The 17,073-nt window shown below is 37.9% G+C and overlaps 1 protein-coding gene across 16 annotated transcripts in view; it reads left to right on the top strand.

Moving 5' to 3' along the window:
* The window catches only part of LOC106874415 (uncharacterized), a 232,557-nt gene that overhangs the window by 104,095 nt on the left and 111,389 nt on the right, over positions 1 to 17,073 (top strand). For 5 of the 16 annotated variants that reach the window (XM_089341458.1, XM_089341460.1, XM_089341461.1 and 2 more), the window contains one exon: positions 4,735 to 4,765. The exons of the other annotated variants lie outside the window; for them this stretch is intronic. In XM_089341458.1, coding sequence (XP_089197584.1) covers positions 4,754 to 4,765 — 12 coding nt within the window. In that variant the 5' untranslated portion in view covers positions 4,735 to 4,753. The remainder of the gene's footprint in view (positions 1 to 4,734; positions 4,766 to 17,073) is intronic. 16 annotated transcript variants of the gene reach the window in all.

The raw sequence follows: 17,073 nt of genomic DNA on the forward strand, positions 1-17,073 counted from the left end.
ACAATTCTACCAGCACAAGGCCTGAAATTTTGCAGGGAATAGGGGCTAATTGAGTACATTGACTCCAGTGCTTAACTGGTACTTATTTCATTGATCTCAAAATGATGAAAAGCAAAGTTGACCTTGGGTAGAATTTGAACTCAGTATGTGTATGTGTGTACATATATGACAAGCTTGTGTCAGTTTTCTTCAACCAAATCTGTTTACAAGGCATTAGTCAACTTGTGTTGATAGTAGAAAATACTTGCCCAAGGTGACATATAGTGGGATTGAACCCAAAGCCATATGAATGGGAAGCAAACTTTTTAACCACACAGGCATGCCGTTCCTCACAGTTGCATTTTTCTTCCAAGTCCACTGTATTTTGGACTACATTATCCAATGTCTTTTTTTTTTAAGTAGGGTATAACTTGAGTTACGTATTCAGCTACTATTTGTAGCAGGTCAAGTGACTTTGTTACAGATCTTCTGTCAACTAATGCTCATTGTGACATGACCTCATAATGTGTTTCCCTCATGCAGTCTTGAACATGTTGGCTCCTGCTTGTGGTAGTAAAGCAACATGAAACAGGCCCAGCACTTTCATCAGAGACATTAGCAATGGAGAAACTAATTTTCCGACCAAATACAAACCCCTGATCCCATAGACAAAGTATTGACAGGATTATTTAGAGAAGAGTGTTTTGGGATGGTTTCTCATTGTTTCCAATTTTGAGCATGAAAATATTTTCAAAAGTCTGGCCCTAGAAAAGACACTTGGTGCAGGCATGGCTGTGTGGTAAGGAGCTTGCTTCCCAACCACATGGTTCCGGTTTCAGTTCCACTGCATGGCACTTTGGGCAAGTGTTTTCTACTATAGCCTCAGGCCGTCCAAAGCCTTGTGTGTGGATTTGGTAGACAGAAACTGAAAGAAGCCCATTGTAGATGTGTGTGTGTGTGTCCACCAGTACTTGACAACCAGTGTTGGTGTGTTTACATCCCCATAAAGGCTTAAAAAATAAGCACTAGGACTAATTCAGTCAACTAAAAAAATAAGTCAAGGTGGTGCCCCAGCATGGCTGCAGTCTAATGACTGAAACAAGTAAAAGGTATGTATTTTTGATTTCTAGATGAATAATGTTTATTGAAGTGTCTCTTTATGTCAGATTGAGTTCTGCATTGCTATCTCCACCTTTAGTTACAAATCTTTGAAAAGGCGAAAATCAGTATTGAAAAGCAGAGTTAAAGTGATTGTTTTCTTGTAGGTAACAGTTTCTTAGTTTATCTCTTGTTGCTCATCAGCATTGATTTTTTTTTTTCTTTTTCTTTTTCCATTTCTGCATTCATTTTTTTTCTCCACTTCCTGTTGGTTTGGACATGAAGACTTTATTGTCTCATGTCCTAGGTTTTCATAGCATACAAGTGACTGAGATCACAAAGTACCCCTGTATGGGTCATCAGTCCATTGCAGGATTATTTACTCATTTACAGCTGAGTAAACTGAGTTAACATGAAATGTTTTGCTCATGAACACAATGCACTGTCCAGTCCTGGAGTTTAAAAACAAACAAACTTGTAATTGTGAATGCAATACTGCTCACCATAGGCCACATGCCTTCAACCTGTTGGCCTGATTTGGTTGGAAATCCTCAAAAATTTTTCACTACATTACAACAGTGACATACCCTGTGACGGTTCTCTTATATTTTGGTGTGTCTGGTAACAGTGCCTTCCTTAAATTTGGTTCAGTTTGGTAGAATTGTTAGAGCATCAGTTTTTCTTCTGCCTCATTACATTCAAAGTTCAAATTTGGCCATGATCAACTTTGCCTTTCATCCTTATGGGATCAATAATATAAAGAGCCAGTCAAGTGCAGGGGTCAATGGTATTGACTACCCCCACCCTCAAAATTGCTTGTCTTATGCTATTATATTTTTCTGCTTGTTCCTGTCATCTGGCTGTTTTGTCTGTGTGTTACACCAAGGGAGAAAGACATAGGATAGAGAAAGAGAAGGGGGAGGATGGGAGACAAAGAGAGAAACAGAAATAGTGGGATCAGTGAAAAAAATAGAAAGAGGGAAAAAGTCTATATTCTGTATTTGTATGCTGAAATCATAGGCACAATCAAGACGTTTAACATAATGAAACAATAAAGATCTATAAAGTTATGCATTAAATAATACATTAATAGATAGTTAAATTAAAGTGAAATAACCTTAGCAAATAACTGTGGATATCACTCTTTTACCTTTTACACATTCCAGACCAAAGGCTGTGACCATACTGGGGTACTACCATAATTTTTTTTTTTTTTTTTTTAATTATTCGGTTTAAATGTTTATTGATATTATGAGAGTTGACAGATAAACACATTGGCTGAAAGGAAAGAAGATATTCAAATATACTGACTTACACTGTGGAATTTCCATGGGTCCTCCTAATTTATTATTAAGGTGGCGAGCTGGCAGAATCATTAGCATGCCTAGCAAAATGCTTAGAGGCATCTTGTTCATCGTTACATTCTGAGTTTAAATTCCACGATTGCCTTTTGTCCTTTTGCATTTAATAAAATAAGTACCAGTTGAGACCTGGGATCGATCCAATCGACTTACCCACCTCCCTCAATATTATGGGCCTTGTGCCAAAATTTGAAATTGTTATTAAGGTGGTGAGCTGGCAGAATTGTTAGCATGCCAGGCAAAATGCTTAGTGGCATTTCACCTGTCTTTATGTTTTGAGTTCATATTCCGCCAAGGTCAACTTTGCCTTTTATCCTTTTAAGGGCCAATGAAATTAATACCAGTGAAACATTGGGGTTGATATAATGGACTAGTCCCCTCCCCCAAAAATTTCAGGCTTTGTGCCTATAGTAGAAAGGATTACTATCATTATCATTATTATTATTATTATTATTATTCGGCAGTGTCATTAGAGCATTGGAAGAAATGCTTTGCAGTATTTCTTCTGACTGGCTACTTTTAGAATTCAAATTCTATCAAGGTCAACTTTGCTTTTCATCCTTTTGTCAAAATTAGAATAATTGTTCTTCATTAGACATTCTTTCTACTGTCTATCTCTGTCTCAGTGAGAGGGTTTATCATGATACAACCCTCTGGTAAGTTCTCTTATAATGACTTCTTGTACTTTCTGTCCGTTCTTACTTCTTTGGGTAATATAACATGATATTGGCCAGGATGGAGGGTCAGTAGTATTAAAATTTTTTTTTATCAATGAATCAGGCAAATCATTTTCTAGGCTTTGTGTCTTCTTCACAATTTATAAAATATAAAATTCATACATCATTCCAAATAATGGTCGTGTGTGTGTGTGTGTGTGTGTGTGTGTGTGCTATATATTGGGTCATCCCATAAATAAGGTGTTTTTTTTCAATTGCATGAGCTAAAAGTCAGAGGAGAATAGGATAAACTACCTGCATCAAATTGCTATAAAAGCAGGTAGTAATTTTACCTTATTCTTATTCTTAGTGCAAGTTTTGAAGAGCGTACATTTTAACAGTTATTTTTTCAGTCATAATGGAAGTGGCAAAAGAGTATATTTGGCATATTTTGCTTTATGAGTTCAATAAAGGCAACAATGCAACAGAAAGTGTGAGGAATATTAATGCAGTATATGGGGATCAGACAATAAGTGTAAGCCAGTGTCAATGATGATTCCAGAAATTCCAAGCCTCATCTTGGAAAAGCTGTAGAGCTCAATGAGGATGTCCTGCAAAGCCTGATGAACTAGCAGGGAAGCTCGGATTTGGTCATTCAACCAGTCATTCAAGTCAATACTAGAAGAAAAATGACCAATTTTGGTTTCAAGATGAAAGGTGTTCTTCAATCAGGATAATGCTTGGCCACATACAGCGAGGATGGCATTCCAAAATCTGGCGCAGTTTGAATGGGAAACGATGCCCCACCCACCATATTCACTGGACGTTGCCCCATCTGGTTATCATTTATTCCGCTGTCCTCAAAATCATTTGGACGTAAAAAATATGAATTCTGTAGACTACGTCAGAACAGTATTGGAGGAGTATTTTTCATCATAGACAAGTGAATTTTGGAAGAGAGGCCTTGCAAGTCTACCAGATAGATGGAAGAGCATTGTAGAAAATGAAGGAGAGTATATTTTAGATTAAAAAAGAACTTTGTTTATCTTAATTTTGAAAAATAAAAGAAATATAAAAAGTATTGGGATGACCCAATACTTTCTCACAAGTGGCTGTAAAAAGCTAACTGCAAACTTGTTCTCAATGAAGCATTTAAATAGCTTAGAAGACTATGACTAAGACAACTTAGTGTGATTGAGTGGAATTTAGCTGCTATTTCTAACATTTCAAGTGACATATTGGTAGATCTCTCATTGGCTCAGTCTCTATTAGTACATACATGTGTCTACACTAGAAGACCCAACTTTGAAACTGATAACATTGCTGCTTGCGTAAATTTGTTCATTTGATGCACAACATCAACTAGAACCTCCTTGAGATAAAACTTGAGATTTCCCTCATCACGTGGATTTATCACAAACACTCTGATTAAAGGTCTAAATACTTTAATCACTCAATTTAAATATTTTAATCATCATTATATGCTTATTTTGTTGTAGTGTTTTGATCATTTTGCTTTGTTCATTTTTTAAAATAAAATCTGACATATCAGCATGTGTGTATGTGTAAGAGAGAGAGAGAGAGAGTTTGTGTGTGCATGTCCTTGACTGTCTACTTCAGGGTTCATCTGTCTATTTCAGTGTCATCTTGTTTATTCCAATGTCCAGCAGTGTAAGTGTCCATCAATTTGTCCATATACCTTTGAGTTTCTGTTTGCCTGTCTGCCTCTTTAAGTCTACAGTCTGCCAGTTTCTTTGAGTCTTTTCTATCTGTCTGCCTGCTTGTCTGTTTGAGTCTCTGTTCTGTCTGAGTCTCTGGTCTGCCTATCTACTTGTCTGTTATGGTCCCTGGTCTGTCTGTCTACCTAACTGCTTGAGTCTGGTCTGTTTGTTTGCCTGTTCAAGTCTCATCCGCCTGCTTGTCTGGTTTGGTTTCTGACCTGTCTATATGCCTGCTTGAGTCTCTGGTCTGTCTGTCCATCTACCTGTCTGAGTCTCTGCTCTGCCTGCCTGCCTGTTTAAAGTCTGGTCTGCCTACTTGTCTGTTTGACTCTCTGGTCTGTTGCCTGTCTGCCTATTTAAATCTGATTTGCCTGCTTGTTTGTTTGGATCTCTGATCTGTCTACATATCTGCTTAAGTTTGGCTTGTCTATCTACCGAAGTTTCTGATCTGCTGGCCTGCCTGTTCAAGTCTCTGCTCTGTCTGTCTGTCTGCCTGCATGTTTGTGTCTCTGGTCTGCCTGTCTGTCTGCCTGTTTGAGCATCTAGTCTATCTGTCCATTTGTTTGCATGTCTACTCTTCAGCCTGTCTAAGTATCTCTCTGTTTGCCTGCCTAAATATTGTTTATCTTAGTCTTGAAGGTGATAAGTTCAAAGGAATGTTGCCAAGTGACTCACTATGAAGTCAAAGCTAGAAGTTCAAGAATCAAATGTTTAATCCATATATTTTGTCAGACTTGTGGATTATCTTAGGTTTTCACTTCACCTGCAGGTTTCAATAAATTTTCCAAATAATCAGGATTTTGACAGTTTTTCTAATGACTTTTTATATATTTTAAAAATTTACCTTTATTTTTGTTTTGTCTTTTATTTCGCACTAGTTTTCAGTCATTGGATCATGGCCATGCTAGAGCATCACCTTGAAGGCTTTTAATTGACCAAATCAACTGCAGTACCTATTTTTCTTTTTAAGTTTGTTACTTTTCTTGACATTTCCATTTGCTAAACTGCTAAGCTATGGGGGTGTAAATGAACCAACACCAGTTGTCAAGCAGTGGTGGGGTAGATATCCACACACACATGCAGTTTCTGTCTACCAAATTCACTCACAAGGCATTAGTCATCCCAGGGCTATAGTAGAAGAGACTTGACCAAGGTGCCACACTGTGAGACTGAACCTGAAACCACAGGTTGCAAAGCAAGCTTCTGAACTGCACTACTAATATTTTCTCGTGTTAAGGTCATCTCTACAGATTTTCTATAGATGACCTCAACACATTTAAGTACACTGCTAACACAGTAGTACACAGTATTGACTTAGAAAAACATTTAATATACTTTGCAGCATATTATGGTTGCATAACAAAATATTGTGTGCCTTCAAGTCACTAATACTTCTTGTATTTGAATTAATCCAAGGAATTGGGCCATGCACATAAATGCATGTTTTTAAACTGAGGATGCAGGTTCTTGCATACAAATGATAAAATAATAGTATTTTAACTTAGATCCCTGCTCCCATTTCATATTTTTACTAATTACTAAAGGTGCAGGAGTGGCTGTGTGATAAGTAGCTTGCTTACCAGCTACATGGTTCCGGGTTCATTCCCACTGCGTGGCACCTTGGGCAAATGTCTTCTACTATAGCCTTGGGCCGACCAAAGCCTTGTGAGTGGATTTGGTAGACGGAAACTGAAAGAAGCCCGTCGTATATATGTATGTATGTGTGTGTATATGTTTATGTCTTTGTGTTTGTCCCCCCCCCCCCGCCCAACATCGCTTGACAATCGATGGTGGTGTGTTTACGTCCTCGTAACTTAGCGGTTCAGCAAAGAAGACCAATAGAATAAGTACTAGGCTAACAAAGAATAAGTCCTGGGGTCAATTTGCCTGAGTAAAGGTGGTGCTCCAGCATGGCCACAGTCAAATGACTGAAACAAGGAAAAAAAAAAAGAGAAAAAGAGAATTACATTTAAATACATTTTTACCAGCCATAAAACAGTTTGTTTTTACCACAATGGGTAATATCAGAAAATATGACCTGCTTATCTAGTTTCAGTCATTAGACTGCAGTCATGCTGGAGCATTACCTTGAAGAACTTTTAGTTGAATGAATCAATCCCAGTGCTTATATTATATTCTTTTTAAGCCTGGTTCTTATTCTATTGGTCATTTTTGCTGAACCTCTAAATTATGGGGACATAAACGCACCAACACCAGTTGTCAAGCGGTGGAGTGGGGAACACACACACACACACACACACACACACACACACACATATACACACACATGATGGGCCTCTTTCAGTTTCTGATTACTAAATCCACTCACAGGACTTTGGATGGCCCAAGGAGACACTTACCCAAGATATCACACAGTGGGATTGAACCTGGAACCATGTGGTTGGGAAGCAAACTTCTTACCACGCAGCGATGCCTGTCAAATTGCTTGGTGCTTATACAAAATAGTGAAATGAATACTAATGTTGAAAAGAAAAATATTTATTATCTTAAAATTAAATAAAGCAAATTTCTCATTTGTGTAACTACTTTGTCGTTTACTCCTACTGTTCCTCCTTGGTCTCTATGATTCTTTCTCTCCACTCATCCTGCACCTCTTGTTAACTCTTACTATATCTCTCTTTTGCTTTCTCCCCCCCCCCCCTCTATATCATATAAAGTGTGACTGAAGAAACAAATGAATAAATCAATCAACATCTGTATTGGTTATTATTATATACAAATTATGTATCAAATTCTTCACCCAGTGGTGTTAATTCAAAGACTGAAAGGGAAATAAACCAATTATTAAGACAGTTTTTAAATGTAATAGGTCTATCTTGCAAATAAGAAATCTTAAATGTTAATAATATATTGTATGGTTCATTATATTCAAATCCTGCCAAAGTTGACTTTGCTTTTCAGCTTTCCTTTCTGGAATTGGTGAGATAAACTCCAGTAAAATACTGAATCGATACAATCAACTAGACCCTCCCTACAACATTTCTGGTTTGGTGCCTATGTTAGAAATCAGTACAATGGGTGAGATTAAATGCTCTACAGCATTTAGTCCCTTTTACATTCATAGTTCAAATTCCACTTTGATCAACTTTACCTTTGATCTTTACCTTTGATCTTTCTTTCATGTTGATAAATACCAGTCAGAAAGTACTAGCATAGATTTAAATCAACTATACCACCACCACCACCACCACCACCACCACCACCACCAACCCCAGTCTTCTAAATTGTGTGGCCTTGTGCCTGTATTAAAAATCATTGAATTGGGAAAGCATTTTATTCATTCTTTCATTCATGTATGTTTATAATCATTGTAATATAAAGTCATTATCAGGTGTGACTATGTGGTTCCAGGTTCACTCCCACTTCATGACACTTGGGCAAGTGTCTTCTGCTATAGTCTCGGCCTGACCAAAGCCTTGTGAGTGGATGTGGTTGACAGAAACTGAAAGAAGCCTGTCATGTGTATGTGTGCAAGTACCTTTGTGTCGGTGTTTGTCCCCCACCACCACTTGTTGGTGTGTTTATATCCCTATAACTTAGCAGTTCAGCTACAAGGAAACTGATAGAATAAGTACCAGGCTTAACAAAATTAAGTACTGGGGTCAATTCATTCAACTAAAAATTCTTCATTGCAGTGCCCCAGCATGACTACAGTCTAATGACTGAAACAAGAAGGTTGTGATGGGGTGCCAGAGCAAACTCTCAAAGTGCAAGGAGGTGAGCATAAGAGAAGATGTGGTCAGTGAGTCATGGGAGTTGGGGAAAGAGTAGATATTTTCATAAGGGTATGAGGATAGAGGTGAATGTCAGGTGAGAGAGAGAGAGATCATACAACTGGAATCATTTCATAAATTCCTTGGATGCAACAGCTCTGAGGGAATTAGTAGTCCTGAATCAACTGCAAAATTGTCCAACATCTTTTTTAAGCTAGTCATCCACAATATGGTGAATTCTGTCTATTATTGTTTATACCTTAGATATTTATAAAACTGGGTGCTGCCAGGAACTGCTTATAGTTAGATAAAAAGTTAAGATCCAAAACTAAAGCAACCACAGGTGGGTGCTCTATGTTGTCAAAGGTTAATCCATAAGAAAATAAAAATAGTTTGTAGGCATTATAGTACAATTGTTATTTTGCTGTAAAGAATGAATCCAATTTTTCCAATTTTTGGCACATTTGTCCTTGCTAGAACAATTAGCAGTCATACTTTTTCTATTTCCAGCATCATAACTGTTTGGTTAAGAAGCTTGTTATGCAACTACATGGTTGTGGTTGTGTGGTAAGCAGTTTGTTTCCCAGCCATGTGTTCTTTGGTTCAGTTCCACTGCATAGCACTTGGGGCAAGTTTTCTACTATAGCCCTAGGATGAGTGGATATGATAGGTGGAAACTGAAAGAAATCTGTTGTGTGTGTGCACGTTACTTACTGTCTCCCTGTCTTTACATTATGTAGTAGTTGTGAGTGCTACCATCATGCAAGCTGGGTTCATTTTCAATCAGCTGTAAAAATACATTTAGTCACAAGGAAATATATGATTGATGTTAGGAAGGGCCTCCAGCCATAGAAACCAAGCTAAAATGGGATATGGAACCTGGTGCAGACTGTCAAGCCATCCAACCCATGCCAGCATGGAAAATGGACATTAAATGTTGATGATGATGATCTGGCCATAAAAAAATTCACCTTAACAAATTCCATCCAAACTGTGTGGCGAGCAAGTGTTAAAACGGTGTGTGTGTGTGTGTGTGTGTGTGTGTGTGTATCTCGCCACCCCTGTTTGACAACTTGTGATGGTTTGTTTATGATATAGTGATTCAGAAAAAGAGACTATTTTTTTATGCTTTTACTTGTTTCAGTCATTTTGACTGCAGCCATGCTGGAGCACCACCTTAAAGGGTTTTTTAGTCGAAGAAATTTACTCCAGGACTTATTCTTTGTAAGCCTAATACTCATTTTGTCAGTCTCTTTTGCCGAACCATTAAGTTACGGAGATGTAAGCACACCAACGTTGGTTGTCAAGTGGAGGTGCCTATGTGGTAAGACCAGTGGAATAGACTTTAGGAAATAAAAGTACTGAGATCAATTTGGTCAACTAAATCCTTTGAGCTGGTGCCCCATATTGGCCACAATCCAATGACTGAAGCAAGTAAAAAAAGACAATGAAAAGTGTATGAAACAATGGATTTTGCCCCTCCTCATCATCAAATGACGACTGGTGCACTTTTTATCTACGAACTTCCAGATAATCGTTTGTTGATTGGAAATGCTTATAATTTATATGCATTTTATATGGAATTTGTATTATAAAGGCTAAGAGCATGAAGATTGGAGTTGCTTAAATAAGATTTTAGTGTTTGTAAAACTGAAGGATCTTTTCTCTCTCTCTCTCTCTCACACACACACACTCCCTGTCTCTCTCTTTTTCACTTTCATTCCCTTTCACTCTCCTCCTCCTCTCTCTTTTTAAATGAACTTGTATGCTTAGTGAACAATTTAATCTGTTGCAGCCTGCTTGTTAATCCTTTAATCTGTGAGATTGGAATTTTTACATCTGTAAAGATCATTCATGAGCAAAACTAATCAGAGAGAGAGAGCTTATGTAGACTGTTTAGACCTCCTTCAGGGTTTTAACTAATACTCACACACATATGTATGTGTGTACTGAACACACACACACACACACACACACACACACACACACACACACACAAGTACTTATTGGGGGATGGTCTTAAGAATCAACTCCTGTTGTCTAGGGAGTGGTGGTGGTGGTGGTGGTGTTGGAGAAAGTCAATTTGACCTTTTTGTTATTGAGACTGTGAAGGGTGATAAATGCTCTACATGTATGTTAAATTCATTGTTGTTGGTTGGTCTCCTGTCTTTCCCTCACCTAGAGTCAGCCCTGATCCATGATCAGGCCTACAATCAAAACTGTTAACCACTCCTGATCATATTGTCTTCTAATCAGGCGTCATATATTTAGGCCTATGTTATCCTTTATGCCTTTTCATTTTTGGCCAGACCACCTGTCCTGGTTTTATGATACAAATGTTCTATTTTAAAGTGATCTAAACTAAAAAAAAACCCATCACAAATTCATGTTAATTTGTATTCCAAAATATCTGTTTAACAGTCCTTTCTACTATAGGTACAAGGCTTGGAATGGGAGGGGTAGTCAATTACATAGACACCAGTGCTCAACTGGTACTATTCTATTGACCCCCCAAAAGGATGGAAGAATTGACCTCAGCACCATCTGAACTCAAAACATAAGGCAGACAAAATGGTGTTAAGCATTTCATTCAGCTTGCTAATGATTGTGCTAGCTCACTGCTTTAAAATACCAGCTTAATAATGACTTACTTAACTAAATTCATTATTTTCAACATTTATTGAAACAAAGTCAGTTTATTTCAACAAAAGAGTTAATACATTGATACATATATGTGTTGTATTATCTTCTAAATATCATTTTAATTTACCAATATCTGTCTTTGAGAAAAGGATGTACTAGATAATTGCTTGTCCCAGATAGCCATGGCTAGACTGACTTTGCTTATAGGTCTGTATACCCAGGGTTGACCCACGGATAAATCATGGCTATTAATATTTATAGGAAGTTTTGTCCTTTGGAATCAAAGAGCTGACAAATTAATTTTATCTTCACTCTCCATCTCTAACCCTTATCATACCAATCCACTTGAGATTATTCTGGTTCTGATACAAAATCTCCTGTTTTAAAGTGATCTCAATGAAAATCTTTCATCAAAATTTCATGTTCATTTATATTTCAAATAGCAGCTTAATATTAACAAACTTATCTTACTGAATTCATTATTTTCAAAAGTAATTTAAAGGCAGTGTATTTCAACAGAAATATAACAAAATGGTTATTGATAGTTTTTTTTAGTGATTTTGCTGTCATTTTCTAGTGGGTTTGAGTAACTGTGCTAGAGGCTCTTTAATCAACTCTTGGATTGATGAAAAATATGTGACTTATATATTTAAACTGGTTATATCTGGCCCACAAACCTGTTTTATGTTCAGATAGGCCAGATCTGACCTCTCACACCTGCCCTACAAAGTTATTCTAAAACTAACAAACACATCATCAAAATTTCAGAGCTCCAAATAATGTATGATTAATTTAAAACAATGCAAATAAATAAGCATTACATTTGACAGAGCCATCTGAAAGCTAAAGGGCTATCAAGCTTGTCCCCAAGACCCACATCCTCTATTACACTCACACCTGAGTTTGTGAAAGTAATTGTTTTGAGTGTGTGTGTGTGTGAAGGATCTAAGTGAACTCTTACCTACATTTGATTGTGTATTGAAAGCAGTGGGTGGTATGTGTATTGTTGTTTAGCCCTATACTCTGTCCTGTTTGAGAAGACTTATCAAAAGCATTTCCGTCCTAAGGAGTCCCATCTTTTTTGTATATTGGCTTACACTGGGGAAGGTTTTAGTTACTATTTCTAGCAGGTCTGTGTAATTACATGGAGGCTCATTTCTTAGTGTGTCGTTGTACATGGTAGCATGCTATTTTGTGGTGTGATGGGTGGTAGGGTGTTGAGTGTAGTAGGTATGTTTGTGTGGCAAATATTGTAATGCACCATGAGGAAACTGTGTCAGTTGCTTTCACTCCCCCATAAGCAATTTCCATGACTACGTCTCATGGAAGAGCTGGTGTGTACAACATAAACAGAGAGGAGAAATGAAAATGTTGAGGAGCCAGCATGAACATCTACTCACTGTTGAATCTCAGATTACCAATGATTAAATGTAACAAGACTAAATGCATTCTTATGACTAATTAGTATTGACAATCAAGAGGTAAGTTTCCACTAAAAACAAGACCACAGTGAGATGGTAGCTTTTACTTCATTTCCACTATTTAATATCCTGGGGCAAAGACTTGCATATTACAGTATCACATTTACTTTTACACTGTTTCTCTAAAAATTTCAAGGTCTTTGTTCCTCATCAAACTACCATTTTACAAAATGTACTGTAGCTTCTGGTCCTCATGCCACAGAACATTTGCAAACTTCTCCCTTTCTGCTTCTCCCATGGCTAAGTATACCTGTCTTCTGGCTACCTGATATAGTTCCCTGCTACCACCATTCTTCCAGTCCCATTTCTTCACTCTGTTACACTGTTCTACCACCACACATCACTCTTGGTCTGGTTGGGACTTTGCACCAGCCACAAATTTGATTTGTGGCTCTCAGTAAGTTATCTCATCAGAACGTCCAGTTATCTTCTATGTTACATATCTGTAACTCCTCCTCCTCCTCCTTGTTAAATGCTTCATTTAGGACTTCTCTAAATCTTTGATTATTCAGAGGATCCTTAAGCTTCCAGATCATTCTTTTCCAGACTAGTCTGCTTCTTAGAATCCTTTTGGCATGTGGTCTGAAATCGCTAATGACTAACCTATCATGAGGAATACATTCTTCATCAGGGAAGGTTTTAGCAATTTTGAGCAACCATGTATGTTGCTTTCTGATGAGAATGTAGTCAATCTTGCTAGCTTGGCCACCAGATTGTTAGTTTATCAGGTGAGTGGCTGACTTCCTAAAGTTGATGTTGCAGATCATTAGGTTATTTGCATCACAGAACTCCAGAAGCCTTGTTCCCTCTTCATTATGGGAACCAATTCCATGGCCATCATGCACACTGTGAAAGACACCCGGTTGCTGCCCAACATGTTCATTGAAGTCACCAACCACAAAAGGGTCACTGTTATTTGTTTTTGAGGTAGTCTGCAAAAAAATATAAAAACAGTCCTTTTGTTCACTTGGCAGACCCAGTTGAGGAGAATACACAGAGATAATTGTTGCTGTACTACTTTTCAAAACTAGTCTAAGCACACTCTGATTGCCTCAGTTACCTTATCCACCCATTTTTCAGCTAAAGGTATGCCCACACCACCTACCCTGTCACTTGCTTTCTTGGATTTTATACCTGTTTTTTGCCTGTGAAGAACCTGGCAGAAACACCCCTCCACCTAACTCCTTGAATGCAACACACATAATATGCCTCCATTCAAGCATCTCAACAATCTCGCCAGACCTACATTGACAGTGCCAACTCTAAGGATGTGAAGGCAGGAGGGAGAAGGAGGATGGCATTCAACATCGGAAAAGGTTTCAACAACACATGACATATCGGTTGTCCTCGCAGTGCTGGAATTCTTTCGAAGTGCCTTTTAACGCCTCCATCGTTTTTTTCTTCACCTCCACATCTGTGAATTCTGTAGCACCAGCTTTCATCAGCAATGATGACCTTCAAAAAACGGTCTGGATCAACTTCCAACTGTTCTTTTAGATCATGCCATGCATTCAGTCGTGACTGTTTTTGATCTTCCATGAGCAAACAAGGCACAAAATTCGTTGGCAAGAGCTCCAGGACACACCAATCATATCAACAAGTTTGTCAATTATTCAGCAATGGTCCTCCAAGATCAGTTGATGAATTTTCATGATGTCTTTGTTCAAGGTTGATCTTTAACTGACAAGTGACCATTCCTAAAGCATGAAAATCACTTGTAAACTTGTGTTTTGCCCATGGTAGCATCCCTGTAAGCTGTTTGAAGCATGACAACTGTTTTCACCAGCAGAAAAGCGAATTTCACAGAAGCATGTTGTTCCTTCATTTCAGCCATCGCAAAAATCGATGGAACAAGGAAGCAACACTGCAAAACAAAGACCCACCACATGGCAGTACAACTCCAAATGATGAAGCCAGTCAGCAGACTGACCCCTAGGGGTTGCATTAAGTGGTTTCTATCAGTGAAAGCCTGAACTTCAACAGGTTTGTCCTACAGAGAATGTTTCCGATTACATTTGGGTACCTCCTCGTATATAAAAAAAAGAGATGACAAAGGAATAAACAGTTATCTTAGGAACTTCATTAGCTTACACCTGTTTCTTCTATAAGATGCAATGGACTCGTAGTTGAGTATCTGAGTAACACCTTGTAGCCTCTTCTGTACACAACTAATGCTTCATTCTGAAGCATATGTATGTTGAGTTCTACACCAGATTATTAGTCTCAATACCTACGTGAAATAAATAAACAAATATATATGTGTGTGTGTATGTATGTATGTGTGTGTATGTATATATATATGTATGTATGTGTGTGTATGTATATATATATGTATGTATGTATGTGTATGAATATATATGTGTGTGTAGGTGAGTGGGTGTGTGGTAAGTAGCTTGCTTACCAACCACATGGTTCCAGGTTCAGTCCCACTGCGTGGCACCTTGGGCAAGTGTCTTCTACTATAGCCTCAGGCCGACCAAAGCCTTGTGAATGGATTTGGTAGACGGGAACTGAAAGAAACCCGTCGTATATATGTATATATATATATATATATATATATATATATATATATATAAATATATATATATATATGTGTGTGTGTGTGTATGTGTTTGCCCCCCCCCCCCCCCCAACATCGCTTGATAACCAATGGTGGTGTGTTTACGTCCCCGTAACTTAGAGGTTCGGCAAAAGAGACCGATAGAATAAGTCCTGGGGTCTATTTGCTCGACTAAAGGCGTTGCTCCAGCATGGCCACAGTCAAATGACTGAAACAAGTAAAAAGAGAGACATACATGTGTGTGTGTGTGTGTGATGACTGTTCACTTGTGACTGAAGAAGACCATCACTGACCATTAAGAAACATTGTACACCAGACAAAAGTATACTTTACACATGTGGCTCCACTGGTGACTAAAGAGCCCAGCTCTTGATATACATACAGGCCCACAAATATTGCAGACCAAGTTTCCCCCATTCACTAACAGGTGTGTTTTTGGGTTTTCAAAAATACCTACTCCTTCTTTTAGTTGTTTCTTCCATTTGTGACAATGCAAGCATTGCTTTCCTAGTTGACCTTTCATATTTCTCATACCTTCAACAAGGACTTGAGCCAATCCTTCTTACATTTTGTTCTCAAATAGCTAATGTGTGAGTGAGGCCATATATGTGTCATACCTAATGTATACATGCTCTCAAGTATGACACAAAAATAGCTATTTTGGATCTATTTCAAAACGGGGGCACCAGTTTTCATTTATGTTTTATGTAGTGTTTTTGGTACCGAAAGACTTTCAAACTTCGTATACTTATCTATTTTGTGTTATAGAACAGAAAAAAATTTTTGTATTCGAATTTATTTCATGTAAAAAAATTGTCTTATTTCGATAATTTCTACTAATCACTGACGTCTATTCAGTTGAAAACAGTTAGCGCTGTAACGGTGTATATCATATTAATCCCCTAACCCTAACCCTAAAACTATCCCTAACTCTAGAATCCGAACTCTAAAATTGTTACACACATAGATACGCACAGCATAATTTATTATATAAACAATATATGCGTATAAATTACGATTAAACCGGATGAAATATGCCACAGGGAATAACATTTTTATGACCGCCAAGCAGTAACTCTATTCAGCTGAATAGACGTCAGTGACTGGTTGAAATTACAGAAATACAACAACTTTAACATGGAATAACTTGCGATGTACGTTTTTTTGTTAAGAAGACTAAGAGTAAAAGATGTTTTATATGACACATTCTACCAGTGTCCCAAGTATCAAAGTGTTTCGTTAGTGTTTCGCTAAGAAAATACTGGTGCCCCCGTTTTGAAATAGACCCGATATTTTAACTTTATACTGTTCCATATGCACATAGCAGACACACACACACGCACGCACGCACACACACACACACACACGTGTGTGTGTGTGTATGTATCTTTTATTTTTTACTTGTTTCAGTCATTTGTCTGTGGCCATGCTGGGGCACTGTCTTGAAGAGTTTTAGTTGAACAAATTAACCCCCAGGACTTATTTTTTTAAGCCTGATCCTTATTCTATAGGTCTTTTTTGCCGAACCACCAAGTTACAGGGATGTAAACACACCAATACTGGTTGTCAAGTAGTAGTGAGAGACAAACACAGACACAATAACATGCATACATATATATATGACAGGCTTCTTTCAGTTTCTGTCTACCAAATCCACTCCTAAGGCTTTGGTTGGCCTGAGACTTTAGAAGACACTTGCCCAATATGCTACACAGTGGGTTGAACATGGAATCATGTAGTTTCAAAGCAGGCTTCTTATCACACAGTCATGCCTGTACCTGTGTGTGTGTATAAGTAAGCACAGAGATGCAAAAGAAGATGGGGAAGATAGTACTTGAAT

This window comes from Octopus bimaculoides, chromosome 24, assembly GCF_046866305.1.
Source record: "Octopus bimaculoides isolate indiv1 chromosome 24, ASM4686630v1, whole genome shotgun sequence".
NCBI classification, from domain to species: domain Eukaryota; kingdom Metazoa; phylum Mollusca; class Cephalopoda; order Octopoda; family Octopodidae; genus Octopus; species Octopus bimaculoides.